General features: G+C 41.3%; 1 protein-coding gene across 7 annotated transcripts in view; it reads right to left on the minus strand.

The window, feature by feature from the left end:
- PSD3 (pleckstrin and Sec7 domain containing 3) overlaps nt 1-26,803 on the minus strand; it is a 741,896-nt gene that overhangs the window by 291,986 nt on the left and 423,107 nt on the right. For 3 of the 7 annotated variants that reach the window (XM_077274259.1, XM_077274275.1, XM_077274310.1), the window contains one exon: nt 25,587-25,676. In XM_077274259.1, coding sequence (XP_077130374.1) covers nt 25,587-25,676 — 90 coding nt within the window. Of the gene's footprint in view, nt 1-12,930; nt 14,744-25,586; nt 25,678-26,803 lie in introns of those variants that run through there. The other 4 variants (XM_077274266.1, XM_077274283.1, XM_077274302.1 and 1 more) reach the window with 2 other exon arrangements.

Genomic DNA, 26,803 nt, shown 5'->3' on the forward strand with positions numbered 1-26,803 from the left:
CTGGTTTTAGCTTACAAAATCTGATGCAACACATTAACCAAAAAAAGACAAGAGTCAAAATGGCCTAAAGGAGTATAAATAAATTAGCAAAAATTATCTCCCAAAAATGTGTCGCTATAGCCGCTTTATCCAATTTGCCTGCGCTGTAAAGAAACTGCTCTCCATCTTTATTTAGAAGGAAACTATATTTCTATGGAAAGTAACAGCTTGCTCTGCTCGTAATCCACAGCTCTACCCTCATCCTAATGTAGGAGAAAATCTCTTGTGCAGTTGCATGCAACGTGCACATCCCCAGGGAGTTCTTTGTCGCATAATATGGATTTTAACAATTTAAATATTAATGCTGGGTCATAAATCTCAAGTTTGCTGGTTTATACTGAGGACACAAGTAAAAATCAGCAGACATATTTGGAGTAAACTGCTTCATTTGGAACAATGTAAAAATATAATAACCGCACCCTGAATACATTGTTCAGAGTGGCTGACATCTATTCTTTATCTATGTGCTTATCATACACCAAATTACGGCAAACCATGTATAGGGTATTGTTCACATAGCGTTTTTTTAGACACCGCCAGACCCGCCAAGTTTTCTCAGGAGGGCGCTTCAGGAAAACACCAGCGATCTCTTTTCTGAAGTGGCTTTACCGGCGGGTTTGCCGTTGTTGTTGCAGCGTCTTTTTACTATGAAGCCGCCTGAAGAATGGACAGGTAACTTCTTTTAACAGCTTTAGGGGTTCCAAACCCTGAGGCAATAAAAAAAGTGGCATAATACAAAACACGTGGACAACAATGTCGTTGTGACTAGAGTTGAGCAAATTTTTCAAAATTCGGTTCTGATTATGATCGGCGGTGAATATTGTTTTCGAAATATTCGCCGAACACAGCTGAATGTCATTGGAGTCAATGGGAGTAGAAATCACCGAATATGCTCGGAACCGATCATCAAACATAAATTCGGTAGTAATATGGCACGAATATGGCAAATTCAGATTCAGAGACCGAACCTGAACATATTCGCGCAACTTGTGACATTGCTGTGCATGAGGAAAGCAAAACAAAAAAAAGAAGAAAATGTCAGGACTGAAATAATCATTCCAATATATTAAAATATCATAATCTTTATTAAATACTATTCATAAGAACAGTAGGTGAAATAATCCCAGCAATGCAGACAAAAAATCATTAAAATTGGTGGGTGAGCATCTGTAGGAAACCCCAGAAAAACACAGGGTGGGGTCATCCAGTTCTGGTCACTATAGACCAGGACTTAAGTCTGTGTTCAGGCCTCGGAGGTTACTGTGAGTCATAATGTCCCAGTGATCCCAATAGCTTGGACATGGCAGGAAATCTTGGAGATGCAATGTGAAACGGTGGAAAGAAGAGGACCAAACGGAAAACAGTGGGGCAGTCAGAGAAGTGAATATTAGAGGTTTTTTAAACCAATACTAACTTTGGCGCCAGGTCCTCTTCTTTCCATTGCCAGGTGTGCTACATCTCTGGAGCTTACTGCGTATCATAAGGTTACGATTATGTCAGGACCTTATGACACGCAGTGAGCTCCAGCCTTAACATGGCCGGGAGCCCTGGTCTATAGTGAAGAGGCCAGAGATGCAGCACATGACAGCAAAAAGAAAAGGACCAGAAGGCGAACGGAGAAGTTAGCGGTGAGGTTGGAATATTAGTTGTTGTTTTTTTCACATCTGAAGTTATGAACTAAGGGTTGTACGTATGTCAGATGTTCGTAAGTTGGTGACACCCTATATATGCTGAAGAGAAACATGTGAGCAAGAATCCCTCTTTTCTGTGTATGGGACACATCATAGCAGCTAGTCTCCACCCATTGGCTCATAGCTTAATATTAGGGATGGAGCATGCAGGGAAAGGTGTTTAAAAATGTAGGATACAAGGTATGTAATAGCATCATTCCACATGTACATGGCAAGACAATTTTCTAAAAGTCACCTAAAACAAGAGGTCTAAGGGGTACCGTTTCTCCTTGCGGAGAGTGACATACCGGCTCTGGCATGCCAAGGTAAAAAGGCTTATTCACCGAGCAAAACTCCTTCAGAGAGGAGCGCTACCTGTTGGAGGAATCCTACAAGTCACTATCAATCCTTTAACGGGCCTTGAAATGTAATTAAGATAAAAGTCAAATCAGAATCTCAATTCGCAGTGTTTTGGAGTATTCTGACATGGCTTTTATATGAAATCACATTTCAAGGCCCATTAAGGATCGATAGTGACTTGTAGGATCGCTTCTTCCAACAGGTGGCGCTATAGAGATCAAGTGCTCTTCCTCTCTGAAGAGGTAATTTGCATAATAAAACAAGAGGTATATTTTAAAGTGCCAGCTCCAGCAGAAGCGAATATACAGAAAATGTCAGAATAAAAATAAGTATTTCTAACAATTGTGGTTACCTAGGCAAAGTTTCTTGTATGTTTCTATTTATATCCAAATGGATAAGTTGTAATGAACTTTTATTGCAGTATTTCTCAGAAATTCATAATACATGCTTACAAATAAGAACGCAAAAATAGGATCATGAACCGTCTAAAAGCTTTTATATGGTACTGCTTTAAACAGTCACTTGGGTTACTAAAGAGTAATTTGATGGTTACATCGGCTCTATTATTTGGCCCACAAGTAATAATTAATATATGCAATATACAAATTTTATGCCAAGATCAAAAGGTACAACTCGGTAACAGATCTGCAACTTGGGCTTAATATGGATGTAACAAAAGCCAATAAGATATTGTTATTGTCTCTTAATGATATGATGATAAATTATTTAGTTGTACCATATGCTTTTTCCTTTTTCTTTTCTTTTTCTTTTTGTTAACAAACCTTTCATACGTGCATGTTTTGGGCAATTTAAACAGCACAGTAAACAGTTTTATGCGATACCAAAATTATTTGTTCTATACACAATATCAAGCTGAAGGCAAACAGTAAAACAAAGTATTAACAAAGTGAATAACTCAGCAAAATTAGAAAGCCCACTAATAATAATAATAATAATAATAATAATAATAACATAGCTTGATTCACCCTAATTGACAAGAAAATATAATATAATAAAAAAAAGAAAAGAACAATGTAAGTCTATGTTCACACGTTGCATTTTTGCAGCGTTTTTTTCATGCAAAGTTTAAGCTGCATTTAAGCTGCTTACTAAAAGAAGGTTTTGCTTAGTTTTTGCTGTGATTTCATTACTGCATTTTTTTCAGGGTCAATCCATCTCTTGTGCATGCTGATAAAGTTAAGTGCTTAAAAAATAATCTGATTCAACTTCAGGTTTTGGCTCCAAAAATGCAGCAATACCCGATACCTGAAGTTTTTGAAGCATTTTTTGCACTACGCATTGCTTTCAATGGGTGAAAAAAGCTGAAAAAAAAACGCTGAAAGAAATGAAATGCTGCATTTTGCAAAAACGCAGCTCTTTGACAGGAAAAAAACAAAACAAGGTGTGCGCATGAGATTTCTGAAATCTCAGACTTTGCTAGTACTGTGAAACGCAGCTGAAAATTTGCATTAAAAAAAAAAAAAAAAAGTTTAAAAAACGCAATGTGTGAACACAGCCTTAGGGCTCATTTCCACATGCGAGGCACACGTCCGTGTCTCGCATGTGGAAACCAAGCTCTGGCGCCGGCACTTTGGAGCGCAGCTGTGCAGCTCCATGTGTTCCTATGCGGCCGCACGCTCCGCTCTGGAGTGCTGGCACCAGAGCTTGGTTTCCACATGCGAGACATGGACGTGTTTCTCGCAAGTGGAAAGGGGCCCTAATAATGTCACTCCTTCTTACATCTGTTGCTCTCTTGCCTGCTCCACTGACTATTTCTGTACCACTTCACCTCCTATAAACACATCTTGGCCCATGTAATTAAAGAAGCCTATGATTGGCTTCACTTTTTTACTGTGGATTTTACTTTAACCAAAATCTGCAACAAATGAGGTTTGCTTCAGAATTCAAATTGCCAATTAAACTCAACAGGATAGAATAATAACCTTTGCAGCAATGCACCAACATACCGAATATACTCGAGTATAAGCCGATGCACCTACTTTTGCCACGGAAAACTGGGTAAGCTTATTGACTCAAGTATAAGCCGGGTATGCATTGTCCCCTCATCCCTGTCCTGCTATGCGTGGCTCCTCCTGTCCTGGTATGTGGCACGTCCTGTCCTGGTATGTGGCTCCTCCTATCCTGTCCTGGTATGTGGCTCGTCCTGTCCTGCTATGCGTGTCTCCCCGTCCTGTCCTGGTATGTGGCAGCCTCTGTCTTGTCCTGGTATGTGGCTCCCCCTGTCCTGGTATGTAGCTCCCCCGTCCTGTCCTGGTATGTGGCTCCCACGTCCTGTCCTGGTATGTGGCTTCCCCTGTCCTGTCCTGGTATGTGGCTCCCCTGTCCTGCCCTGGTATGTGGCCCCCTGTCCTGTCCTGGTATGTGGCTCCCCCGTTCTGCATGGCTTGGCGCCCCCGGTCCCGCATGACTCGGCTCCCCCGGTCCCGCATGACTCAGCTCCCCCGGTCCCGCATGACTCGGCTCCCCCGGTCCCACATGGCTCGACTCCCCCGGTCCCATGGTTTTGTGCATGGCTCACAAAAACCCCTCCCACCCCCGTCACACTCACCCTCCTTGTGCCATCGCTGTATCTCCATCCCTGCATCTCCGTTGTCCAGGTGCCAGCTGCTCTCCTCTCCTGAGTGGTTACGTGGTACCGCTCTTGAAGGTTAATGAATATGCGCTTCATACCTATGGGAGTGGAGACACGTCCATATTCATTACCTTAATGAGCGGTACAACATGCCCACTCCGCACAGGAGAGGAGAGCTGCCGGCACTAGAACAACGGAGATGCAGGGACGGAGATGCAGCAACGGAGGGTGAGTATGATGTCTTCTGATAGCCGGCAGCTGCAGCTGTCACTGTGCCACAGCCGCTGGCTCCTGCCGCCACTCCCTCTCCCCCACCTGCGTTCTGAACAAATGACTAGTGTATAAGCCGAGGGGGGCATTTTCAGCACAAAAAAATGTGCTGAAAAATCTCGGCTTATACACGAGTATATACGGTAATTAAGAGTCCAGATGATAACAGGGATAATTTTTGCAATTATTACTACCCCAGAAAGCAGGTTCAACAATTCACATGGAAATATAATTTTTTTTCTACTTCTCAAAAGGAGTTTTCCATTGATCAATTACTATTGACCATTCACCCTTTGCTTTTTTAATTGTAACTTTAGGGTATGTTCACACATTGCGTTTTTGGCAGTAAAGCAGATTTTTGCTGTGTTTTTGTGATGTGCTTTGTCTACAGTACATGTTTAACCCCTTCACCCCGAAGCCTGTTTTCAACTTCCTGACCAGGCCACTTTCAATTTATGAGGTCATAACTCTGAAACGCTTCAACGGATCCTCGTGATTCTGAGACTGTTTTCTCGTGACATATTGTACTTTAAGAGAGTGGTAAAATTTCTTCGATATGACTTGCGTTTATTTGTGAAAAAAAACAGAAATTTTTGTGAAAATTTTGAAAATTTTGCAATTTTAAACTTTTAGCTTTTATGCCCTTAAATTAGAGAGTTATATCAAACAAAATAGTTAATAAATAACATTACCCACATGTCTGCTTTACATTAGTACAATTTTGGAAACATAATTTTTTTTGCTAGGAAGTTATAAGTGTTAAAAGTTGACCAGCGATTACAACAAAATTTGCAAAACCATTTTATTTAGGGACCACCTCACACTTGAAGTGACTTTGAGGGGCCTACATGACAGAAAATGCCCAAAAGTGACACCATTCTAAAAACTACACTCCTCTAAGGTACTCAAAACTAGGGTTGAGCGACTTTTGCTTTTTTAGGATCGAGTCGGGTCTCGTGAAACCCGACTGTCTCGAAAGTCGGATCGTGTGAAATCGGCCGATTATTGTGAAAAGTCGGGGGCCAACCGAAACACGAAACCCAATGCAGGTCAATGGATTTTTTTTTTTTTTTTTTATCTCTCTCTCCTCTGTCCCTGCAAGGTTTGTGTTTCACTGTGCAAATTGCTATATCCCAAACGCTAAGATGGCGGTTTTACCCCCTGTGAAGCCGCACAAAGCAAGCCGGAACCTATGTCATCACGCTGCCCACACTCCTTCATTGGCTGAAAAAATGGCGGGGAAAGCGTCATATGAAACGCGACTTTGGCGCGAAGATCGCCGACCGCATGGCCGATCCCACAGTGGGATCGGGTCGGGTTTCATGAAACCCGACTTTGCTGAAAGTCGGCGACTTTTGAAAATGTCCGATTCGTTTCGCTCAACCCTACTCAAAACCGTATTCAAGAAGTGTATTAACCCTTCAGGTGCTTCACAGGAATTTTTGGAATGTTTAAAAAAAATTTAACATTTAACTTTTTTTCACAAAATTTTTACTTCAGATCCAATTTGTTTTATTTTACCAAGGGTAACAGGAGAAATTGGACCACAAAAGTCGTTGTACAATTTGTCCTGAGTACGCCAATACCTCATATGTGGGGGGTAAACCTCTGTTTTGGCACATGGCAGAGCTTCGGAAGGGAAGGAGCACCATTTGAATTTTCAATGCCAAATTTGCTGGAATTAAGATCGGACATCATGTCGCGTCTGGAGAGCCTCTGATATGCCTAAACAATGGAAACCCCCCACAAGTGACACCATTTTGGAAAGCAGACCCCCTAAGGAACTAATTTAGATGTGTGGTGAGCACTTTGAACCTCCAAGTGCTTCACAGAAGTTTATAATGTAGAGCCTTAAATAAAAAAAATCATATTTTTTTCACAAAAATAATCTTTTCACCAAAAATTTTTAGTTTTCCCAAGGGTAACAGGAAAAATTGGACCCCAAAAGTTGTTGATCAATTTGTCCTAAGTACCCTGATACCCCATATATGGGGGTAAACCACTGTTTGGGTGCATGGCACAGCTCGGAAGGGAAGGAGCGCAGTTTGACTTTTCAATGTAAAATTGGCTGGAATTGAGATCGGAACCCATGTCGCGTTTGGAGAGCCCCTGATGTGCCTAAACAGTGGAAACCCTCCACAAGTGACCCCATTTCTGACAGAAGACCCCCTAAGGAACTTATCTAGATGTGTGGTGAGCACTTTGAACTCCCAATTGTTTCACTAAAGTTTAGAATGTAGAGCCGTGAAAATGAAAAAATCATTTTTTTCCACAAAATGATCTTTTAGCCCGCAATTTTTTTTCCCAAGGGTAACAGGAGAAATTGGACCCCAAAAGTTGTTGTCCAATTTGTCCTGAGTACGCTGATACCCCATATGTGGGGGGAACCACCGTTTGGGCGCATGGCAGAGCTCGTAAGGGAAGGAGCGCTGTTTTGGAATGCAGACTTTGATGGAATGGTCTGCGGGTGTCACATTGCGTTTGCAGAGCTCCTGATGTACCTAAACAGTAGAAACTCCCACAAGTGACCCCATATTGGAAACTAGAACCCCCAAGGAACTTATCTAGATGTGTTGTGAGAACTTTGAACCCCCAAGTGTTTCGCTAAAGTTTATAATGCAGAGCCGTGAAAATAAAAAATATATATATATATATTTTTTTTTTTTACACGAAAATGATATTTTAGCCCCCAAATTTTTATTTTCACAAGGGTAACAGGAGAAATTGGACCCCAAAAGTTGTTGTCCAATTTGTCCTGAGTACGCTGATACCTCATATGTGGTGGGGAACCACTGTTTAGGCACACGGCAGAGTTTGGAAGGTAAGGAGCACCATTTTACTTTTTTAACGCAGAATTGGCTGGAATTGAGATCGGATGCCATGTCGCGTTTGGAGAGCCCCTGATGTGCCTAAACAGTGGAAACCCCTCCCCCCAATTCTAACTCCAACCCTAACCCCAACGTACCCTTAAGCCTAATTCCAACTATAACCCTAACCACACCCCTAACCCCAACACACCTTTAACCCTAATATCAGCCCTAATCTCAACCCTAACCATAACCCTAACCAAACTCCTAACCCTGACACACCCCTAACCCTAATCTCAACCCCAACCGTAAACATAATCCAAACCCTAACTTTAGCCCCAACCCTAACCCTAACTTTAGTCCCAACCCGAACATTAGCCCCAACCCTAACCCTAATGGAAAAATGGAAATAAATAAATTTTTTTATTTTATTATTTTTCCCTACCTAAGGAGGTGATAAAGGGGGGTTTGACTTACTATTTAGAGCGGGTTTTTATAGTGGGTTTTTGTTTGGCAGCTGTCACACGCTAAGAGACGCTTTTTATTGCAAAAAATAGTTTTTTGCATCACCACATTTTGAGAGCTATAATTTATCCACATTTTGGCCCACAGAGTCATGTGAGGTCTTGTTTTTTGCGGAACGAGTTGACGTTTTTATTGGTACCATTTTCAGGCACATGACATTTTTTAATCACTTTTTATTCCGATTTTTGGGAGGCAGAATGAACAAAAACCAGCAATTCCCGAATTTCTTTAAGGGGGGGGGGGCGTTGATACCGTTCCACATTTGGTGAAAGTTACGGACGCGGAGATACCAAATATGTGTACTTTTATTTTTTTATTATTATTTACATAAATAAATGGATTTATTGGAAAATATTTATTTATTTCTTTATTTGGGGATTTATTTATTTTTTTTACTTTATAACATTGCCCCAGGGTGGGACATCACTTTATTACATCAGATCGCTGATCTGACACTTTGCATAGCACTGTGTCAGATCAGCGATCTCACAGGCAGTGCAGGAGGCTTTCCGGCGCCTGCTCTCAGCAGGCGCCGGCAAGCCACCTCAGCGAAGGACCCGGAAGGAGCCCCGCGGCCATTTTGGATCCGGGGACTCCTTCCAGAACACCGGAACAACACGATCACATCACATTTTTCCGGTGGGAGAGCGCAGGGAGCCCCCGTCCCTGCGCGATGCCCCTCTATGTCGCAGTCACTATTGACAGCGGCATCAGAGGGGTTAAATGCCCAAGATCGTTGCTAGTGCCGATCGTGGGCATTGCTGCGGAATGTCAGCTGTCACATACAGCTACACACCCGCACGCGATCGCCGCAGTGCTCACTGTGAGACCGCGCGATCATGTCGCCGTACTAGTACTGCGGTTTGCGGGAACTCAGTTCCCGCAGAGCCGTACTAGTACGGCGCATGTCGGGAAGGGGTTAATAAGGTTAGTTTTATTCACCAAGAATGCAGCAAATATATATTGCAGAAACGCAGAAAAAACCCAAATGATTGCGTTTGTTTCTTCCCACTTTCTCATTGTTTTGTAGGGGGAAAAAAAGCTACAGTTTTCCAATTCAATGAGGGGGAAAAAAGCCTGTGTATGGAATTTCTGAAATCTTTCAGCTTTTGCTGGTACTGCAAAAAGCAGGCTTTAATTTGCATTAAAAAAAATGCTGCAAATATGCAGTGTGTGAACATAGCCTATGAATAGCAAACAAAGAAAAATCACTAATGTTTAAACCCTTAAGCCCCGAGGGTGGTTTGCACGTTAATGACCGGGCCAATTTTTACAATTCTGATCACTGTCCCTTTATGAGGTTATAACTCTGGAACGCTTTAACGGATCTTGGCGATTCTGACACTGTTTTCTCGTGAGATATTGTACTTCATGTTAGTGGTAAAATTTATTCGATATATTGTAACTTGCGTTTATTTGTGAAAAAAAAAGGAAATTTGGCAAAAATTTTGAAAATTTCGCAATTTTCCAACTTTGAATTTTTATGCCCTTAAAGGGACACTGTCACCTGAATTTGGAGGGAACAATCTTAAGCCATAGGGGCGGGGTTTTCGGGTGTTTGATTCACCCTTTCCTTACCCACTGGCTGCATGCTGGCTGCAATATTGGATTGAAGTTCATTCTCTGTCCTCCATAGTACACGCCTGCGCAAGGCAAGATTGCCTTGTGCAGGCATGTACTACGGAAGACAGAGAATGAACTTCAATCCCATATTGCAGCCAGCATGCAGCCAGCGGGTAAGGAAAGGGTGAATCAAACACCAGAAAACCCCGCCCCTATGGCTAAAGATTGTTCCCTCCAAATTCAGGTGACAGTGTCCCTTTAAATCACAGGGATATGTCACGCAAAATACTTAATAGGTAACATTTCCTTGGCCCCCTTCTCTTCTCCCTCTACACGGCCCCAATTGGACAGACCATCAGCAGATTTGGCTTTCAGTACCATCTTTATGCTGATGACACACAACTATATACGTCATTCCCTGACCTTACCCCCGCTGTACTACAGAACGCCACTGACTGTCTGTCCGCAGTCTCTGACATAATGTCCGCTCTCTACCTGAAACTCAACCTCTCCAAAACTGAACTTCTTCTGCTCCCGCCTTCTACTAACCTCCCTAAATCTGGCATTTCCCTCTCCGTGGGTGGCACCATAATAACACCCCGACAGCAGGCACGCTGTCTGGGTGTTCTGTTTGACTCCGATCTTTCCTTCACCTCCCACATACAATCTCTTGCCCGCTCGTGCCACTTACACCTAAAGAACATCTCTAGAATCCGCCCTTTTCTCACCATGGAGACAACAAAAACTCTCACTGTCGCCCTAATCCACTCCCGTCTGGACTACTGCAACTCCCTATTAATTGGCCTCCCCCTCACGCGACTTTCCCCTCTCCAGTCTATCCTTAATGCAGCAGCCAGGGTTGTCCATCTGGCTATTTGTTACTCGGACGTGTCAGCTCTTCGCCAGTCATTACACTGGCTGCCCATTCATTACAGGATACAATTCAAAGTACGTGTTCTCACCCACAAAGCTCTCCACAGTGCGGCACCGCCTTACATCTCCTCCCTCATTTCTCTCTATCGGCCTAGCCGACCGCTGCGCTCTGCAAACAACTTCTGACTAACCTCTGCACTAATCCGCACCTCCCACTCCCGACTCCAAGACTTCTCCCGTGCTGCACCAATCCTCTGGAATGCTCTACCCCAAGATATTAGAACCATCCACAATTTGCATAGTTTTAGGCGCTCCCTCAAAACACATTTGTTCAGAGCGGCCTATCACGTTCCCTAATCAAACTCATTTTATGTTTGTGTGTGTGTAGCCCATTCGCTATCTCCATCTACCCCCCACTCCCTGAAGATGGCTGGACCATCATTGTAAATACATCATTGTAAATACACACCTGTACTTTGTATCTCCCCACCTTTACTGTAGATTGTAAGCTCTCACGAGCAGGGTCGTCGTATTTTGTTTTATTCTGCTTTATTACTGTATTGTTAACATTGTTACCTATGACTGTTGTTGTTGTGTTGTTGTTGTGTTTGAAACTGTTAAACTGTAAAGCGCTGCGGAATATGTTGGCGCTATATAAATAAAGATTATTATTATTATTATTTCCCACATGTCTACTTTATATCAGCACAATTTTGGAACCAACATTTTTTTTTGTTAGGGAGTTATAAGGGTTATAAGTTGACCAGAAATTTCTCACTTTTACAACACCATTTTTTTTTAGGGACCACATCTCATTTGAAGTCATTTTGAGGGGTATATATGATAAAAAATAACCAAGTGTGACACCATTCTAAAAACTGCACCCCTCAAGGTGCTCAAAATCACATTCAAGAAGTATATTAACCCTTCATATTTTTTCACAAAAATCATCTTTTCGCACCCAATTTTTTATTTTCCCAAGGGTAAGAGAAGAAATTAGACCACAAAAGTTGTTGTGCAATTTGTCCTGAGTACGACAATACCCCATATGTGGGGGTAAACCACTTTGGGCGCATAGCAGAGCTCGGAAGGGAAGGAGCGCCATTTTACGTTTCAATGCAAAATTGACTGGAATTAAGATGGGACGCCATGTTGCGTTTGAAGAGCCCCTGATGTGCCTAAACATTAAAACCCCCCACAAGTGACACCATTTTGGAAAGTAGACACCCTAAGGAACTTATCTAGATGTGTTTTGAGAGCTTTGAACCCCTCCAAGTGTTTCACTACATTTTATAACGCAGAGCCGTGAAAATAAAAATTCTTTTTTTTTTTCACAAAAATGATTTTTAGCCCCCAATTTTGTATTTTCAAAAGGGTAACAGGATAAATTGGACCCCAAAAGTTGTTGTCCAATTTGTCCTGAGTACGCTGATACCCCATATGTGGGGGGGAACCACTGTTTGAGCGCATGGCAGAGCTCGGAAGGGAAGGAGCGCCATTTGAAAAGCAGACTTAGATGGATTGGTCTGCAGGTGTCACGTTGCATTTGCAGAGCCCCTGATGTACCCAAACAGTACAAACCCCCCACAAGTGACCCCATATTGGAAACTAGACCTCCCAAGGAACTTATCTAGATGTGTTGTGAGAACTTTATACCCCCAAGTGTTTCACTACAGTTTACAACGCAGAGCCGTGAAAATAAAAAATCATTTTTTTCCCACAAAAATGATTTTTAGCCCCCCAAATTTTTATTTTCCCAAGGATAACAAGAGAACTTGGACCCCAAAAGTTGTTGTCCAATTTGTCCCGAGTACGCTGATACCCCATATGTTGGGGTAAACCCATTTGGGCGCACGGGAGAGCTCGGAAGTGAAGGAGCACTGTTTTACTTTTTCAATGCAGAATTGGCTGGAATTGAGATCGGACGCCATGTTGCGTTTGGAGAACCCCTGATGTGCCTGAACAGTGGAAACTCCCCAATTCTACCTGAAACCCTAATCCAAACACACCCCTAACCCTATTCCCAACTGTAACCCTAACCACACCCCTAACCCTGACACACCCCTAATTCTAATCCCAACCCTAATCTCAACCGTAAATATAATCCAAACCCTAACCTTAACTTTAGCCCCAACCCTAACCCTAACTTTAGCCCCAACCCTAACTTTAGCTCCAACCCTAGCCCCAACCCTAACTCTAGCCCTAACCCTAGCCCTAGCCCTAACCCTAATGGGAAAATGGAAATAAATACATTTTTTTAATTTTATTATTTTTCCCTAACTAAGGGGGTGATGAAGGGGGGTTTGATTTACTTTTATAGCGTTTTTTATATCGGATTTTTATGATTGGCAGCTGTCACACACTAAAAGACGCTTTTTATAGCAAAAAAGCTTTTGCGTCTCCACATTTTGAGACCTATAATTTTTCCATATTTTGGTCCACAGAGTCAAGTGAGGTCTTGTTTTTTGCGGGACGAGTTGATGTTTTTACTGGTAACATTTTCGGACACATGACAGTTTTTGATCACTTTTTATTCCAATTTTTGTAAGGCAGAATGACCAAAAAACAGATATTCATGAATTTCTTTTGGGGGAGGCGTTTTTACCGTTCCACGTTTGGTAAAATTGATAAAGCAGTTTTATTCGTCGGGTCAGTACGATTACAGCGATATCGCATTTATGTAATTTTTTTATGTTTTGGCGCTTTTATACGATAAAAGCTATTTTATAGAAAAAATAATTATTTTGGCATCGCTTTATTCTGAGGACTATAACTTTTTTATTTTTTTGGTTATGATGCAATATGGCGGCTCGTTTTTTGCGGGACAAGATGACGTTTTCAGCGGTACCATGGTTATTTATATCCGTCTTTTTGATCGCGTGTTATTCCACTTTTTGTTCGGCGTTATGATAATAAAGCGTTGTTTTTTGGCTCGTTTTTTTTTTTTCTTACGATGTTCACTGAAGGGGTTAACTAGTGGGACAGTTTTATAGGTTGGGTCGTTACGGACGCGGCTATACTAAATATGTGTACTTTTATTGTTTTTTTGTTTTTGTTTTTTTTTTCAGATAAAGAAATGTATTTATGGGAATAATATTTTTTTTTTCTTCTTTATTTAGGATTTTTTTTTTTTTTTTTCCACATGTGGAAATTTTATTTTTTACTTTTTTACTTTGTCCCGGGGGGGACATTACAGATCGCCGATCTGACAGTTTGCACAGCACTCTGTCAGATCGGCGATCTGACATACAGCCGTGCAGACTTACCAGCGCCTGCACGGCACCCGGAAGTACTCCCTGCAGTACCCGGATGCAGCCCCGCGGCCATTTTGGATCCAGGGACTGCAGGGAGGAGACGCTCGGTACAAGGTGAGTACATCGCCTTGTACCGATCGTCTCAGGGAAGCACGCAGGGAGCCCCCTCCCTGCGCGATGCTTCCCTGTACCGCCGGTACACTGCGATCATGTTTGATCGCAGTGTGCCGGGGGTTAATGTACCGGGGGCGGTCCGTGACCGCTCCTGGCACATAGTGCCGGATGTCAGCTGCGATAGGCAGCTGACACCCGGCCGCGATCGGCCGCGCTCCCCCCGTGAGCACGGCCGATCGCTATAACGTACTATCCCGTCGGTGGGAATTAAGGCCCACCCCACCTCGACGGGATAGTACGTCATATGGGATTAAGGGGTTAAACCCCTTAACGACCGCCGATACGCCTTTTAATGGCAGCAGTTAAGGGTACTTAAACCACAGCGCCACTTTTTAACGGCACTGAGGTTTACCGTTATAGCGCCCCCCACTGTTGTAATTTCTCCGGGGTCTCAGCTGCCAGTGGTAGCCGAGACCCCAGAGAACATGAATCTGGTTGGTTTTTATCAACCGCAGTGTTGCGATCATCTGCACATCAGAGTTGAGAGAAATTGCGTCCCCCAATCACCCCCTGTACCTCTGGAGTCCCTGCCGTCCCCGTGTGAAGTACCCCGGAATCTTCTTCAGGGAGAAAATGGCTGGCGCATGCGCCGGCCGAGAACTGCCCCGTCGGCACCTGGCAACAAAAGGAAATTTTTCATATTGGTACATTTTGATCACTGTGATAGGGTCTATCACAGTGATCAAAATAAAAAAAAAGTTAATAAAACTCCCTTTTATCACCCCCTTAGAGAAAAATAATAAAATAAAAAATATGTATTTATTTCCATTTTTCCATTAGGGTTAGAGTTGGGCTAAAGTGAGCTGTGCTAAAGTTAGCGTTAGGTTTAGGGTTGTGGTTAGGGTTATGGATAGGGTTGGGATTAGGGTCAGGTGCTGGGAAAGGTCAGAGGCCAACACCTGCGCACTGCAGTACTTTACTTTGCCCTCAACAGGACAGATAAGTAAGCCTGCGCAGGAGCGCCGATGGCGGGGAGCGATGAAGAAGCAGGAGGGCGTCGTCGCAAGAAGATAGGAGGTGCTGGACCCAGACCGCACAGGACCGCCCCCCAGGTGAGTATAATATAACTTATTTTTCTTCACTTGCAGGTCAGACTGGGGGCTTATCTACAGCATTATAGAATGCTGCAGATAAGCCTTGAAAGGCAGTGGCCGCATTGTATAGTGGCAAAATCTGCTGACAGGTTCCCTTTAAAAGATAGAAGTGATATGCCACATGCACACCTTTTATTGTTGTTAAAAAAATTTGTTTTTGTTTTTTTTTTCTTTTTGGAAACATAAATAAAAATCTATTGAAACAGCTTAGGCTAGTTTCACACTAGCATTTTGAAGGAGCTGCGGAGGGCTGCGGACTTCCTCCGTGAAGCCCTGCCCTCGGCCTCTAGCTCCGCCTACTTCTGCATGCGGCCTGCGTACCTATCTTTAACATTAGGTACGCAGGTCGTGCGGCTGTATGCGGATGCTTCCGCATGTGTCGTTCTGACGATGCGGAGAAAAAAAAATTGCTACAAGCTGCGTTCTACGCTGGTTGCCGCATCGTCAAAACGACGCATGCGGAAGCATCCACATACAGCGGCACGACCTGCGTACCTAATGTTAAAGATAGGTACGCAGGCCGCATGCGTGCCGCATGCAGAAGTAGGAGGAGCTAGCGGCGGAGGTGCGGCCGAGGGCGGGGCTTCACAGAGGAAGTCCGCAGCTCCTCAAAACGCTAGTGTGAAACTAGCCTAAGAGATTAACATTTCAGCTATGAAAACCAATGTAACGCGCTACGGTTGTATGATGAAGTCTATTGAAGAGAACTGTAATTGGCTGTAATATAAATCTATCTTATGCCATGGCTCACACTGTTGTATATTCTCTCATGCGAGAGAATTTGGGTCGACTATTTACTGCCCCATAGTATAACATTGGGCCGAGTGCTATCCAATAAAACATTTCATAGCACTAGGCCAGGTTATACACCAGTGTGAGCGAGGCCTTAGGCTACATTCCCATGGCCAGTATTTGGTGAGTTTTTGATGTTGCAGATATTCTGCACCAATTAGCTACATTCCTTGCGTTCTTTTGCATTGTGTTTTTGACTGCTTTTTTATCATGGTTTTGACACTGCAGTTTTTGTCTCTTTTTGATATGTTATGTTTTAAATAAAGAGGCTTTGTTTTTGATAATTCCTGGTATTTGGCTTTACCCAAACTGTATTGATATGGTCATGTATGGATTACATGCTTTTTTATGTGTTTCCACATATGTGTTTTTTACATGTGGATTTTACACATCTGATGCAATTCTATAGGGAAAATTTGCACATAAAACTCAGTGTACCCACAAGAGAAATTGACATGTTGCCGATTTCAAACAGATCAGTTCATGCAGTATAAAAAAAAAAAGCACACTGGGCATGAGATCTCCATAAATCCCATCCACTTTGCTGGAACTGTAAGGCCCCTTTCACACATCAGTTTTTTGCTATCAGTCACAATCCGTCGAATTAAAAAAAAAAAAAACGAATCCACCGGATCCCTTTTTTTCTCATAGACTTGTATTAGCAATGGATTGCGACAGATGGCCTCACATTTCATCTGTCGTTCGCCGGATCCGTCGAAAATTGTTTGTTCGGCGGCCGGAGACAACGGACAAAGTAATGTTTCTTGTGTACGTCAAAAAAACAGACAGCGAGGGATCCGTCGCCGTCCGTTGTTTACTCGAATGGAAGCCTATGGGCACCAGATCCGTCAAATGACGGAATCTGGCGACGGATTCAATTTTTTTTAACCGAGCTTTCTCCGATTTATTTAGCGAGATCCGCTAGACGGATCAGTCGAAAAAACAAACCGTCGTCGATCCAACAGATTATGATTGATGGCAAAAAATTGATGTGTGAAAGGGGCCTAAGGCGCTGCATTTTTGGCACATTGAAAATACGTAAAGTAAAAAAAACTCATCAAAACCCACAAAATAATTGTTAAAATGGACTCTAAATTTATTTTTCTGTAGCCCATAACAACACACAAGGCACAAGTACTAAATGTTAAATATAACATTATATTGTATAATTTTCACTTTTGAAACCAGTCACTTTCTAAAATTACATACTTTATATCTTAACGGTTTACAGTTGCCTAAAAGTAATGTATACTTCTAAATAATGGAGAATCCCCAATGCTGGAGATGAGCCGAAATATCCATTCACGCCTCAGCTGTAATACACAGATTTCCCTGCCTTCTAAATTAAAAGGACTGAAATAAAAGGAGTCATCAGAAAATTATCTACTAAATCAGGTTATGTTCAATTTATTTTATTTTTTTTTACAAAAAAATTGGGATTTTTTTCATATTATAAATTGCATTAAAATAGAAATGTTACAATTTTCACACTAGCCACTGAGTTGTTCTAGACTCATGCTTTCTGATCTTTCAGAAAATCCACATTCATTTCTACAGCAACCTACTGACACAGGCCCTTACTTTTGTGTTGAAACATTTAACAAGCTTGTGCAAAGGTCATTGTCAAGGTTATCTATGATATCACTATTGTGAATAGTGGATCAGCTGTGCGGAAAGGTGTAATCCTATTCGTGATGAAAGTAAGGCCAAGTGCACACTTGGTGTTTTTGCAGCGTTTCTTATACATTTTTTATGCAAATCTTCAGCTATGCTTTACAGTATCAGCAAAGTCTACGAGACATCAGAATCTCATGCACACAGCTTGGTTTTTTGTCATCAGGATTTTGTGCATTGCATGGTTTTTAGCACAATGGAGTATGTCACTTTCAGCGTTTTTCACTCATTGAAATGAATGGGTGGTGAAAAAAAATGCTGAAAAAGTGCACCAAAAACGCAGGTAAAAGGTTTTGCTGCTTTTTTGTGCGTTTTTTTCAACACTAAACTTTAACAGCCTGAATAAGACAAATCTAGCATACCAAAACCGCAGCAAAAAAACACAAGAAAAACCAAGAAAAACATGCTTTTTTTCTGCAGCTTCTTTCCTGCCAAGAGATCAGATGTGCTACAAAAAAAAATGAAGAAAAAAAAGCTTAGTGTGAACTTACCCTAAGACTTCTGTAAAGAACAGGCATGAGTCTAAATAGCAGTGTGGTAAATGCGAAAATTGCAAAATTTCAATTTTTTTTATAATAAAGATTAAGAATAGGAAAAAATAAAATAAAACACAATGTCAAGTTTTTTTTCTTCAAATACATAAAAACCTAATTTAAACAATAAGTCACTTTATTATGATAGCTTCCTTTTAGTGGGGGGGCGGATTGGTCCTTTAGTTCACTTCCTGTCCCTCTTTTCTCCCCTTGCTGCAAAATATAGTGTTGCTTATAATCATCACAAAATTAAATGACGTGAAAGATCCTGGAAGGGCAGAAGTGAAAGTTCAAAAACACAAGCCTCTTACACAACCAAATCAGATTTCCTGCTTCGGCTGGAAACACGTCTGTAAATAGAGTTTCTGGTTTAGCTACTTTTCCTTAGCCATGTTGCAAGGCTCGTTCAAGTAGGGCTGTGGAGTCGATAAGCCAAACCTCCGACTCAGTGTCCAACTCGTCCCCACAGCACTGGTCACTACTGAGCCTGTACATAAAGTGCAGCACAGACTCATCTCAACTAAAAGCCGAGATCCTGAGATCAGGAACAGAACAGACATTTATAGGACATTTCATAGCTTTCCCGAATTCTTAGGAAAGAATTTACATCACATCTTGCATTAAACTACTGTACCCAATTTATTAGATATTTTAGGAGTCGGAATTGGTCCATTTTATACCAACTCCGACTCCACCAAAATGGACTCCAACTCCATGACTCAGCCTCCACAGAATGGCACTAAAGGGTCAATATTAACTTTTATGATTGCTACATCCAATAGGTGGTACCAGAAGTAAAGTAATCTTCCTTCTGAACAGGCTATGTGCATATTGAAGTTCCCAGAAGAGTATTACATGGCCTAAAAGTCTCCTTACGCCGGCTTGACACTTTCCACAAAAAGAAATATCCCTCCTTAGATCCACAAGCAAGTAAACACATTTAAATAAGCCAAGAAAATGTGATCTATTTGGATTTCATACACTACCGTTCAAAAGTTTAGGGTCACTTAGAAATTTCCTTATTTTTTTTAAAGAAAAGCACAGTTTTTTCCAACTAAGCTAACACTAAATGATTCACAAATACACTCTATACATTGTTAATTTGGTAAATGACTATTCTAGCTGCAAACGTCTGGTTTGGAATGCAGCATCTTCTTAGTTGTATAGAGGCCCATTTTCAACAACCATCACTCCAGTGTTCTTATGATACTTTGTGTTTGGTAACTGTGTAAGAAGGCTAATGGATGGTTAGAATACCCTTGAAAACCCTTGTGCAAGTATGTTAGCACAGTTGAAAACAGTTTGGCTGATTAGAGAACCTATAAAGCTGACCTTCCTTTTGAGCTGGTTGAGAATCTGGAGCATTACGTTTGTTGGTTCCATTAAACTTTCAAAATGGCAAGAAAAAAAAGAACTTTCATGTGAAACACGACAGTCTATTCTTGTTCTTAGAAATGAAGGCTATTCCATGTGAGAAATTGCCAAGAAACTGAAGATTTCCTACAAAGGTATGTACTACTCCCTTCAGAGGAGAGCACAAACAGGCTCTAACCAGAGTAGAAAGAAAAGTGGGAGGCCCCGCTGGACAACTGAGCAACAAGACAAGTACATTAGAGTCTGTAGTTTGAGAAATTGATGCCTCACAGGTCCTCAACTGGCAGCTTCATTAAATAGTACACACAAAACGCCAGTGTCAACGTCTACAGTGAAGAGGCGACTCCGGGATGCTGGCCTTCAGGGCAGAGTGACAAAGAAAAAGCCATATCTGAGACTGGCTAATAAAAAGAAAAGATTAATATGGGCAAAAGAACACAGACATTGGACAGAGGAAGATTGGAAAAAAGTGCTATGAACAGACAAATGCAAGTTTGAGGTGTTTGGATCACACAGAAGAACATTTGTGAGATGCAGAACAACTGAAAAGATGCTGGAAGAGTGCCTGATGCCATCTGTCAAGCATGGTGGAGGTAATGTGATGGTCTGGGGTTGCTTTGGTGCTGGTAAAGTGGGAGATTTGTTCAAGGTAAAAGGGATATTGAATAAGGAAGGCTATCACTCCATTTTGCAATGCCATGCCATAACCTGTGGACAGCTCTTGATTGCAGCCAATTTCATCCTATAACAGGACAATGACACAAAGCACACCTCCAAATTATGCAAGAACTGTTTAGGGAAGAAGCAGGCAGCTGGTATTCTATCTGTAATGGAGTGGCCAGCGCAGTCACCAGATCTCACCCCCATTGAGCTGTTGTGGGAGCAGCTTGACCGTAGGGTACGCAAAAAGTGACCATCAAGCCAAACCAACCTATGGGAGGGGCTTCTGGAAGCATGGGGTGAAATTTCTCCAGATTACCTCAATAAATTAACTGCTAGAATGCCAAAGGTCTGCAATGCTGTAATTGCTGCAAAGGGAGCATTCTTTGATGTAGCAAAGTTTGAAGGAGAAAATTATTATTTCAAATAAAAATCTTTTTTTCGAACCTTGTCAACGTCTGGACTAGATTTTAAATTCATTTGGCAACTCTTGATTACTAAAAGTATGAGTTTTCATGGAAAACACAAAATTGTCTGGGTGACCCTAAACTTTTGAATGGTAGTGTATATATTTTTGTATGCATCAGTCCAAAATAACAAATGATAAAAATCTATAGGAAAAAATAGTTATATAAAAAAAGTCTAAAATAAAATAAAACAAAACACATTAACTGGATATTGATTTTTTTCATAATTAAAAAAGTTATGAAATAATCTAAAGCATTAATTTCCTTTTTATAATACGCTTTTTAATATCCTCAGCTTGTCTTTTACAACATGTCTGTTGGCTTGGAATATAGCCAGCAATAATGTAGACAGTTCAAAATTCAGTATATGGCTTCATTAGCGTTAATTATCAAATTGAAGGACTGTTCTAGGAAATGTGACCCTGACACTACACTTTACCCTTCTACACTGAAAAAAAAGAAGGAATATCATGTGCTATTAAAGTTAGCGAAAATAAACTTCCTTGTAAGAAAATTAAAAATGAATTAAAACTCATAAAACATCCATCGCAGAGAAAAAATACCATTTGGTGAGGGTCATTTACTAACTTGAAGGTGCAGTGGTGAATTGTGAAGAGCTTGAAACATTCGAGAGCTAGTAGAATTCAGTCCAATTATTCCAATTATAGTTTCAACTGTAAGAATGTTGTATTTTATTTTCACCGAGACTTGTTGCTAACAGGAATATTTTCCCCATATATACACAAGAACGATTACTGCTATTTAAATGGGCATACCTAAAATAATAAAAAAATTAACTGATATTTTGCCAATAGTAAACTGGGTAGAAACAATGTTACTGATGGACACTTGGTACCGCATTCCGACACCAAGTCTGGGAGCCTACTGTTTAGCTACATGCAAATATTATATTACCTTCATTCACAAAATGACCTACTATATAACTATAGGCTGGGTAGTTTGTCAAATGAATGATTAGTTAACTAATGACTAAGTCTCCACATAGTAAATCTAGTGTACTGTGTCAACTACTGCTCAGATAGTGGTGTAAGGGGCACACTGGGAGGTTCACATGTTCCCCTGTGGGCCAGGCCAAGCCTTGACAGAAAGGTCATGTGGCATGAAATCACTATGGATTGCCATCATGCCAAAAAGTACAATGGTAATGGAGACTTGAGGTGTATTACACTCATTACTGTAGTGCAGCGGTGTCCACTCTGTGCAGTGATGAGGTAGTGACCCAGGAAAGTTCAAAGTATACGTAGTTTAATGTCCAAACTCACAACATAAACAGCACACGGCATCCTCCAGTTCGCAGCCAGGAAATAAGACATTCCGTATCCGTGACCTGTTGTCGTGGGCAACTGCACCGCCGTGTACGCTGGGAGTGTTATGCTTTTTGGCTCCACTTCGCCCACACAGGCTGACGTTCTGCAGAGCCTCCTGCTCTGCTGTTTGCAAAAAAAGACTGATGTACCCAACCCTTTGCTACAGGGTTTTTACAAGAAACCTGAGGCCATGGTCCACTTGTAAGACCTGGCCGGGAGGAAGCAGACCGCCCCACTACCATCCTGTAGTCCACTTCAAAAACAAAAGCCCATGGTAGGTTTTGTTAAATCAGCCTTGGGCATAATTGCCCAAGACCAACACTTACTTTTATTTTGCACAGCAATCACAGCTATGCCTGTGACTGCAATGCACTCCCTCGGCTTTAAAATGCTTCTATGCGCATCCTGGGGGGCACATAGCGACCCTCGCATATAATACCGTTCACTGCCTCACACTACATACAAGAATTTAGAAATCTCAGAAAACGGATGGAACTGTGGTAATCTAGACACATTTTGCCTTAACCCTTGTCAGGCTGCATAATTTTACAACCTTAACAGGCTGCATAGGTACAATTGTACCTTCACATATACCTCCACTGTGGGAAGACTTTACTTGGTTTCAGAAACTAAAGTTCATTCAGCTACAAATGTTATGCTGATATCTATTGTTCAGTGTTGTTACTGGTCACTTATGTTGCTGTCAATTAAGTTAATTCAAACTGGGAGTTGCTTCTACTTGTCTTCCTGCCTCCCTCCTCTCATTAGCCATTTTGCTGTTCATCTCATTGCTGTGAGCACACATTTCTAGGCTTGTGAAGTCTTCAATTTCTTGGAAACGAAGGTAGGAAAGTCTCACAGCATCTAACAGCCAGTTATACCTTTATTCTCATTATGTGGGGACAGAACAGTCAAATTGTCTTTCAGCCTGGACTTGGCTTACATATATTTTGTATGAAACTTATCACTATAGGTATAATTTTTATACGAAAAATGGATAATAATTAGTATCTACATATTGTTTTACGATGTTTTATTTATATTCAGCACAAAATACGAAGCCAAAATTCATCTAGCAAGTCATCATGAGTGATAGTAATGCTGGATCTAGTTTCCGCCATAATCCAAGAAAACGTGTTTGCAGGTTAGTATAATTTTGTGAAAAGCCAATAATGTAGTATTTCGGAAAATTATTTATTTTACATTTTTTCATATTTACAGATTTACGTCTGACGAAATAATGCGAATGCTAGAAGAATCTGATTCTGAGCATGAGGATGAACCATATGTTGCATCTGATGATGAAAACTATGTACCACAAGTGGATGTTACTGAAGAAGATTCAGACATTGAACAAGAAATGGTCATAGAGCATGAAAATGAATACGAATCAGACGAAAGTGTTAAGGATGATTCTGTGCCTCAAAGTGCAGGCGACATTTGGACTGCTAAGGATGAAACTCAATGGTGCAGTAATCCACTGCCAAATGCACAAACAAAATCTCGTAATGTCCTACGACAAAGAGGTGGCCCTGCAGCAATCAGCAACCTATATACAGCAAAAGAGCTATTCAAGTCCATCATGACTCCCGAGATGTGTGACATCATATTACGGGAAACGAATCGAAAGGCCAAGAGAGTTTGTGATGCTTACAACAACGAACTGGTACAACGTTTTCCTGATTCTTCCAAACGGCCACCACAAAAAACATTCAAGCAATTTACTGAAACTGAACTTCATGCATTTTTGGGCATACTGATTGCTGCTGGTGTGCACAGAGCCAACAAAGAGAATCTGGAGGAAATGTGGAATGTTGCTGCTCTGCCTCTTATACGTGCAGCCATGTCTCGTGACCGCTTCAAGATGATACTCAGATTTATCAGGTTTGACAACGAAAATACACGTGCAGAACGTGTGCAAACAGATAAAGCTGCACCAATACGGGACATCTGGACAATGCTGAACAGTAATCTGGAGAGAGCCTACAAGCCATATCATTGTATCACCGTCGACGAGCAATTATTTCCATTTAGAGGTCATACTAAATTTACCCAGTATATACCTTCAAAACCAGCTAAATATGGCATAAAGATTTTCTGGGCTTGTGACTCATCAAATGCCTACCCTTTACAAGGTCAGCTCTACACTGGGAAACCAACTGATGGTCCTCGACAAGTAAACATTGGAGAACGAACAGTATTGGACCTAGTGAGCTCGTATAAAGGCTCTGGAAGAAATGTCACCACCGATAACTTCTTTACAACCATGGAACTAGCTAAGGTATTGAACTCCTGGAACATGACACTAGTTGGTACAGTGAGAAAAAACAAAAGGTTCCTACCTAACAACATGCAGCCTGCCAAAGAAAGGCCTGTAAACTCGACAAATTTTGCCTACAATCATGATGCAACAGTCTGTTCATATGTACCAAAGAAGAACAAATCAGTCGTGCTTCTATCATCTATGCACATGACGGGAGAAGTTGAAGAGACACTAGCAGCCAAGCCAGAGATAATAAAATACTACAACATAACAAAAGGTGGCGTTGATGTTATGGATAAAATGTTGGGAGAGTACACTGTGAAACGACGAACATCACGTTGGACTTTGGCATTTTTCTACAATATGATTGATGTCAGTGGGTTAGCATCCTACATCATCTACAGAGAACACAATCCAAGCTTCAGGGCAAAGGATCAACGAAGAAAGTTCCTGAAAGATCTCGCAAACCAGCTGTGTATGATTGCAATTGAAGATCGTAGTACAAACAAAATGATAATGAGAAACCATTTTCTTCGAGGTGCAGTAGAAATGGTGCTTGGACGATGCATTGTGGTAGCATCGCAGCCAGCAGCTGGCCCCAACATACCTCATGGTAGTCGTGGACCCTCCCCTGTTGTTGGTAGTTGCTATGTCTGCAGAGACCTAAGGCGAAAACAACGCAAGACTAGAAAGTCTTGTGTGGTTTGTGTGAAACCCATTTGCGATGAACACTCTGTAGCAAAGCCAACATGCATTACTTGCAAAGAAAATCAATAAAAAAAAGTTTCTTACATTTTCTTTTATAATGTAAATGAACAGTTTTTTACTTGTTTATAATAGTTAAATAGCATTATCATTAAAAAAAAATTTATGCTTTTTCCCTTGCATTATCTTCATTCAAAATATATGAGGTACATTTGTACCTATGCAGCTTGTTATGGATGCAAAAAGATCTCGACCCCTTATCTCGGAAGCGGGTGGAGATATTTTATTGAAATTTGGCCAATATATTCTGGACCAAAAATGTAGAGATGTCACGAAATTTCAGCCCTCTACGTCTTTTCAAAAAAAAGTTATTGCAATTTTAAAACGGAATAGTTACAATTGTACCTATTCAGCCGGATAAGGGTTAATCAAATCGAATCATTGACACTAGATGACGATAGATTACAACTAAAATGTACATAATATAATAAGGAAAGAATGGCCTAGTGACGTCATTACATAACAATTACAGTGCTAAAATAGTGAATTTGCCATAGGAAGGACTGACCTTGAGAAGCCCCCGTGGGAAATCTGTCCCTTCATTCACCCCTTGAAGATTGGCAATGAATTCCTGACAGCTCATCTTCTTTCCAATATTCTGAAAAATGGAAGGTCATGAATTAAAAATGATATATTTCCTTGTACCCGCATTAATTCAAATGAGACAAAATCAATGTTATAGACAGATACGAAATGAATTGCCTGAAAGTACGACTTTATTACTGCTACAGGTTTTTTCACAAACATGACTGGTGTTAAACACATATATGTAATTAGAACAAGTGCAAGGTGACGTGATGAAAAGCAACTCAACACGAATGTGAGAAGACCGCTCAGAAGCCTTATGTGGACAGAAGGGCGAGGAAGCAAGCATTCCCGTGCTACTACAGCTGCTGTCCTGATGTGGTATACTGCTCTAGAACACCACACATTACTGGATGAACGTGGACATAGTAAAACTTAGCGTTCTGCTGCCTTTATTTAAGATGTCTCTGGCCGATGGCATTCTTATGAACTACAATCAAATCTTTCTCCAAGATGGTAGTTCACCACTGAACAAGACAGATGACCTGGCCTTGACTAATCAAACCTATGCCTGTAATAAATCATTAGATACACTTCGGCACTGTGACATGTGCCACAATGCTATGCTTGGTAAAACATATCTGTCAGGAAGGAACATTCATCAAGAGAAGAGCGATGAAATAAAATCATACGGAATCCTGACGAGCCTCTGAACTATCCATAATAAAGCACATTGCTTGGTGTGTCGGTGTCATATAGTACCCCTATATACTATATGCTTGAGTGCTAAGTTCTATTTGTTACACAAAGTATTTCACTGTGAATTTAGAATGGTCACACAACCTGAATATCATTACCTGGAGAGAACACATTACTACTGATATACTATCCTGAAGCAGGCATCATATCTTGGACATGTGCAAAACGATATCTGTTAATTTTACAACATAGTTACCTATGTAGGTCTGTGTACACACTCAGCTTGTGGCTGCTGTCTGGTGTATATATTCATAAGGTATATGCATGACAGTGGCTACAGTCTGTATGGATGCCTGGGCATCACTTCATCAGGGAGCCATTGCAAAAAAAAAAATACATTTTTGTAGTGACCCTCTGAATTGGAAAGTGGAATCTAGAGCACCTTGCTGTAACTGCATGCCAACACATACCATCCAAATGAAAGCCAAAAGTGTGCCATCT

The sequence above is a fragment of the Ranitomeya variabilis genome, chromosome 1, assembly GCF_051348905.1.
Source record: "Ranitomeya variabilis isolate aRanVar5 chromosome 1, aRanVar5.hap1, whole genome shotgun sequence".
Lineage (NCBI taxonomy): Eukaryota > Metazoa > Chordata > Amphibia > Anura > Dendrobatidae > Ranitomeya > Ranitomeya variabilis.